The 6677-nt window shown below is 41.6% G+C and overlaps 1 protein-coding gene across 1 annotated transcript; it reads right to left on the bottom strand.

Annotated features, from left to right (window-relative positions):
• Positions 1-399: 399 nt before the first annotated feature.
• Positions 400-5974, bottom strand: LOC124691567 (disease resistance protein Pik-2-like). The gene is made up of 3 exons (XM_047224854.1): positions 4782-5974; positions 3148-3813; positions 400-2569 (listed from the first exon to the last, which is right to left on the bottom strand). Exons 1-3 carry the CDS (start codon positions 5835-5837, stop codon positions 575-577), a joined length of 3717 nt encoding a protein of 1238 aa, XP_047080810.1. The 5' UTR covers positions 5838-5974; the 3' UTR covers positions 400-574.
• Between the last annotated feature and the right edge of the window lie 703 nt (positions 5975-6677).

Here is a 6677-nt window from a genome sequence, read left to right on the forward strand (position 1 = left end):
ATTGAAGAAGTTTAATCAGGTATTATTTCTTTCTTTATCAATGATACTGGTGCAGCAGTTATACTATGAGTTTCACCTTGTAGAATCCAGGCTAGGATTTCCTTTGTTCGAGTAGTACTTTCCATAACTTTTGTAGAAAGTAAACTTGAAGTAGATGCATACTCAGCGAAGTCATCATCTAGAAGTAATAATTGGTGCAGTTAGTACATTGAGACCATGAGGGGGAAGATGAACAAGTTACTGTTCTGGGGAGGGATAAAAAATATATAGTAGCACATCAGTGTGTACACCTGAAGGTACTTATACAGTGGGAACCAATTGACAGCACCTACACAATGTCTAATACACCAGGAGTCCTTTAGTACGTGTTTAGTTAATTGAACGCATTGGGCAATGCAGGACAACAAAGAACGGCAATTATTTTTGTGAGAACGACGAGAAACAGTTCAAATGGTTCAGCGGCGGATTCCCGACACCATCATAGTAGGGATGGAAATTAATACAACCAACAAAGTCATCTCAACACAGAGAAGGGGGAAGATATATAGACCACGGAATAGCCTCAATACTGCTCCTAGGAGCTGTAGTTGTACCTCTTCAAGACGGGTCCATTTAAATTCCTGGCAAGCTGGTTACGTAGGTTCTCCATGAATTCTATCGTGTAGTTGTCGCTATCCAGCATAAATTCCTTGAGGCTTGTGAGCGATGGTAGCCCAGAAAACAACCCAATGTTGGCATCTTCAGGACGGCAACTGAACACCAGCAGCTCAAGCTTAGGGTTTGCTCCTGCCTTAAACTTCACTGATTGTAGGTTATCTTGGACACCCAGCTCCAGCACCATCAGGCTCGGGAATGCCCCCGTATGGAAACTGAAACAGACCTCTTCACCTTCGAATGAATGCCACAATAGACGCAGGATGGCCAGGTTGGGCAGCTTTCCGAGAATCTGCATAGCAACATCGTGCTCAGATATCCTGGAGCTGCGTAGCACCAGCTTCACGAGATTTTTCAGCCCATCGATCCATTTTGGCATTTCCACTAGGTTACCATACAACTCGAGGCTCTGAAGGTTCATATGAAGCGAGGATGGGTCCCCCAAGCAGCCAAAGAAACCAGGCTTCCCCTCCGACCGCATTGACAAGGATTCTAGGCATTTGTGATTGGCAATGGCTGAGAAGAACTTCATACAGTTTTTCTTGTTGAGACCAGTCACTCTTAACTTGCGCAACTCTGTGAGAAATTGAAGATCTTCAAGAATAGCATTTCCCCCATTGATATTGACAACACCCATTGTGTGCAATGCCTTCAGTTTCCTGATTCCTCTCGGAAATTTGACACCATGTGGTTCTAGCCCCATAAAGGAGGCTGACAGCCCACTGAAATCCTCTTTCACATATACTCGTGAGAACTTCCCTATGAGATACAACAAGTTTCCTGTGATGATGAACAGCCAGAGGAGGCTGGCTAGTAAGTAATACAGGCTGCGGTAGCACAAGAACAAGCAACCAGTCCGGGGGTACAAGTGAAAAGATAAATAATTCAGCCAGCGATGGATGTGGTGGAAACCATCAGTAGATTCTTGTTTCTCGTCATCATCCTCTGGTACAAAGCCCACACGGAGGTACTGTAGCTTCCGAAGCTTGATTATTGATCTTGGAAGATTTATTATGCTTGTGTCTTCGACATCCAGTGTCTGTAGGTGCTTCAGGTTACCCAATGAATTTGGCAGCCGTAAAATCCCTTCACATCTTCGCAGGGAAAGATAGTTCAGGTGAAAAAGCTGACAAATTTGATGGAGGTGGTTGTCTGTTAGACCCATTGTGTCTTCCAGATCTAGCACTCTGAGCAATTTCATCTGCTCAGAAATGAAAAATGATTCCCACCCTCCAAATACTGTTAATGATCTTAAGTGAGAAAAGTCCAGTCCATGCTCAAATGCAGTCTTGTTTCTTGTCCAGCTACTGCTTATAGCAAGGTGACGAATTTTTCCCTGGGTATCTAAGTTGCAACCATTCTCTATTGTAAAAACAAGGTTTTCCTCTGTGGACTTTGTGATTCCAATTTCACGGATGAGATCATGGATTTGCAAAAAACCAAGCCTCCCACTACTGTGCACATGGGCTGTCCTCTTTGGTGGTCGCACCATGTTTCTGTTAATAAGCTCAGTAATGTAGTTATTCCCAATCTCTTCTGCAGTCTTGTTTCGTGTTCCTCTTGCGTATTGCTCCGCAATCCACCGTCTCACCAGTCGTGTCCATCTAATGTCATGCCCTTCAGGAAATATTGACCAATACAAGAAGCAAGACTTAAGATGATAAGGTAAACCATCGTAGCTTGAGGTGAGGACTGTCTTTATCATCCCAAGCTCTGGATTGCTCTCAAGCTCAGCACTAATATGTGTGTTCAGATTGCTCCACTCCATGGCTGTTTTAGGTTTGGTTGCAAGAAAGCTGCCTACAATGGATATAGCAAGAGGGAGGCCACCACACTTCTTAAGTACAAGATTTGCTTGCTCAATCATGTCCGGATTATGATCAAAATTTTCCTTCTCCCTAATATCCTTGAAGACCTGTTATTCGCACAATCCAAATGCTTTAGTAATCCGACAGGCAGTGGTTCCTACTCAATAAAATTATTTTTATATAGAAAAGGAGAGTGCTTAAAGTTTATTTTTTTAATCAAGTATGTGAGACCCACACTCAAAATATATGTTATGGAATGCAAATTATATTTGCAATTCACAATCCTTAGGCATCTCCTCTGCTCCATTTTAAATTTTAAGCTCTAATGGAGAAGTGTATAACATCATGTAGTATCATTATTTCGTGACAAATAAATAATTGGATATTTCTTTTATCTAACTTCACCAAAGCATAAAGCATCATAAAGATCAACAGAAGGATATATGAATTATTTCAGAAGACAATATTATGTTAATATGTATCAATGTGAATATAACTGTTTTCTCTGTGTGCACTTTTGCATAATTGAAGACACACAAAGAAGGAAGAAAGTGGAGAGAAATAAAAAATATGTCTAGAGGGTCTTTTTTTTAAAACCATCTTACAAGATAAAAAAAGATAGAAGTACAGATTAGTTAACACTTCATGGCAATACTGTTACTATTTCAGATGTTTCTGGGCGTACCTTCTTTGCGAAGAGGAGGTTAGATTCCTTGCAATCTAACAATTCCAGGTTGTATATTTGCTCCTCCAAGGAACAGTATTTAGCGATGTCCAATTCTCGCGTGGTAACTACGATCCGGTTAGGAGTATTTACAGGCAAGAGGTCCAATACCCACTGCAGTTCCACAGTGGATGATAGATCGTCCAAAACGATGAGGCATTTCTGCTCCAACAAAATCTTCGCTAGTTTTTCAAACAGAATTTGTTTTTTCTTTTCTTTGGATTTATGTTCTTTTTCACTTGACGCACTCTGCAATTTGCCAGCCTTTTTTGTGTCTTCGCGGCGTAATTTTCGGAACAACTCCCTAAGAAATTCGTGATGTTCAAAAGATCGCGACATGGTTAACCATGCGTGTCTCTGAAACATTTCACCAAGTTCTTGTTGGTAGAGATCTCTCACAAGAGTAGTCTTGCCAATACCACCCATTCCACAAATGGTGATCACATAACCACGTTGATCAATTAATCTGATTACTGTATTTTTTGCTGCCTTGCGGTCGATAAGTTCATCTTCCTCCGAAGCAGCTGCCACTGTAGTGGCGTGAGTAGGATTATTTACATGTTCCTCCCCAGCGGGTTCAGTTGAGATGGGCTTGGCCTTGTCATCCTCTTTAATCAAGGTATCCACCTGAACACAAGCAACAAACTGCTTTATAAGTGGAGAGTATAAAAAATGGTGTCCTTAAGAAAATATATCTTTTATATGTGAACATTTTTGGCTCTTTTAGTCTTGCCTACACGATTTTCCATCAACTCTAATTTTATATTTAACAAATTATTCATAATAAACATCTACATCTTTCAAGTGGCCTTATGTGCATGTGCAAAGTCAGAAATTGCACAGGGTCCATAAAATCTGGCAGGTGGCCACCACTTCCAAATTTGCCCCTTACCTTACTAAGATTACTGTCAAGTGTCCCTAAAAAATAGTATTACAATTAAGATTCAAGACTTAATTGATGCATTTGACATGTACGTTTTTTGTAAAAAAAATTAAAATTTTGTTCCGTCACTTTTTGTTCCACTCCTCACAAGAAGTTATTTTTTGTTTCTTGTATTTGTGCATTTGTCTAGTGTTCTTTGTTTTTGCGGCATCTTGCGAAAATAGCGAGGACAAAAAACATAACATGAAGACCATAATTGGATTCTTATGAAAACCAAATTGAAGATTTTACATCAGCAAATGTTAGAAGAATAAATTAATGAATATTTCCAAATTTGATGTTTGGTTAAACCTTAGTCTTAAACAAAATTTTGCTACCGTACTTATACGTAAAATAACTTTATTGGCTTTTTGATACCTATTGCCTAAGTTGATTTAGCACCAGACCCAGTTTCTCAAATACGACTCTGGTTTGCAATTACATGCCTTTCTAGAAACTGTGCACTAACCTTTTTCAAACTTTGACTAGTAATATATAAAATATAATTTGATTGATATCATCACAGTTATATTAATTATAATATTACCAATTTACATGCTGTAGATTTTGTTAACTTTATTGTAAGATATAAAAAAATGGTCAAATGTGTTTGTCCGAAACGTGCCAACATCTAAAACTTTCATTTATTTGTGTCCAAAGAGAAGGAGGTTACCTTCGTGTAGTAGAAGACATAAAAGTCCTTATCAAATGACCATTTTTGGTCTATCTCTGATACCATGTGAGGCTGTTTAGTGCACAAGCTTGCAACTTCAAATTTCTGTGTGGACACAATAATTCTACTCCCCCTCTTGCTTGGGAAATATGTTTTAATCCAGTCCCACTCTTCTATGGTTGATACATTGTTAATGATAACCAGGTAACTCTTCTGGGTTACATACCGATTAAACTCATCAACCAAATTATCTTGCGCTGCCATCTTCTTTGTAACCTCCATCCCCGTGGTTGTTCCTTCTGTTGCTTTTCCTGTTTCTTCACATGAATGCATGTAAAACTGCCTCACCAAACTGATAAAGAAATCACTTGGATGGAAGGGATGCATCAGCCTCACCCAGGCTCGGCACTGAAACTTAACTTTTACATTCTTAGCATCATAGGCAGCCCTGATGATAGATGTCACCCCAACATCGCTGCTTGGTGCCCACACTGCAATCACCCCAAGGTCATCTGCATCCTCGGTGATCAGCTTGACAAGATCTACCTTTTTGTTTTGCTGCAGCGCGGCGCGTCGTGTCGCTTCAGCGATGTGAAGTAGGACCTCAGTGCTGATGGTAGATCGCTCAGCAGTGACAGTAGGCTTAGAACTAGAGCCTTCGATGAGGCGATAGTGCAGGTTCCTCTGGCTAACATCCTCCACCTTTAATCTGAGCTCCTTCATCTCCTCAGCTACACGACGTCGGTCTAGCAGCCTGAATGGGATGTGCCACCAAGATAAGTTCTCTAATCGAACAGCGAAATCTTGAAGGCAGTCCTCCACGTCGTAGGCCACTTCGCGAACTTGCTTCACCCAGGTCTTGACCACTTTGTTGCCTTCTTGATCCTCATGGGAAGCCATCAGAAAAGCCTGCATCATCTCCAGCTCGTCTGTTATGAAGCTGTGGTCACCCTGGATGCCGAGCTGCAATGCGACCTCCTGCGCCACGGCGGAGGCGGCGTAACCAAGTGCTCCACTCAGCACGGACTTGCCAAGGCTCAGCACCGTTGATTCCATCGCTGCCTGCTCTCAGGCAGTCGCCCTGGGTGGTCGCTCAACAGTGTATGTGGATGAAGTGGTTGAAGCAAGGGTGCCGATCGAAGGCAAAGGTCTTGAAAACATGCCCAGCTTGCTTTTGTGGTGTATGTCAGTCTCGAATATGCTAGAGGATAAGATGCTTTGGCTTTGGAGTGAGTGTGGAATCCATTATTGTCTGTTGCTTTGAGCAAATGATGGATACACTGAAGCCGTAGAATTTTTTCTCTACTCCTGGAGGTTACCGAGTTAAAAGGTTGCATGTTAATAACACAGTAACATACAGCGCACATAACAACAAACTGATCGGTTGTGCAAAACAGTAGGTATCCATTGCCATATGTCCTGAACGTCAATGAGTTCAGCCTTCAGCCTCCAGTTCTGCTAAGTTTTATTTGAGAGAGGTTATGTTGCTTTCTTGTCTTTTGGCAAAGTTTATATACCAAACTAAAGGGCCTGTCGGAGGCCGAATAAAGTTGGTCCTGAAATTGCTTTAGTTTCTGGAAAAAAGGTTTGCCTGCTTTAGGATTTCTTTTACTCATTTTTATTTCTTGTACCAGCTGAGGTGCTGAGAGTTTAGCGTTTCACACGTGTAGGAATGTTTCGGAAGGGTATACCACACAATTTATGAACTTAGGGCATCTGCAGCGGCCAGCGGCCAACGTAAATAGATATAAAGTGACCGTTTGCGTTCTGGACATAACAAGAAATGGGGTGAATCCCCAGCCCAGCGGCCCAACGTAGACTGACCGGCTTGTCCGCGTCGATGAATTTGTGGCCCAAATTTGGGCCCAGAATACGTCGCCGTGGACATCAAACCGC

Source organism: Lolium rigidum, chromosome 2, assembly GCF_022539505.1.
Source record: "Lolium rigidum isolate FL_2022 chromosome 2, APGP_CSIRO_Lrig_0.1, whole genome shotgun sequence".
NCBI lineage: Eukaryota > Viridiplantae > Streptophyta > Magnoliopsida > Poales > Poaceae > Lolium > Lolium rigidum.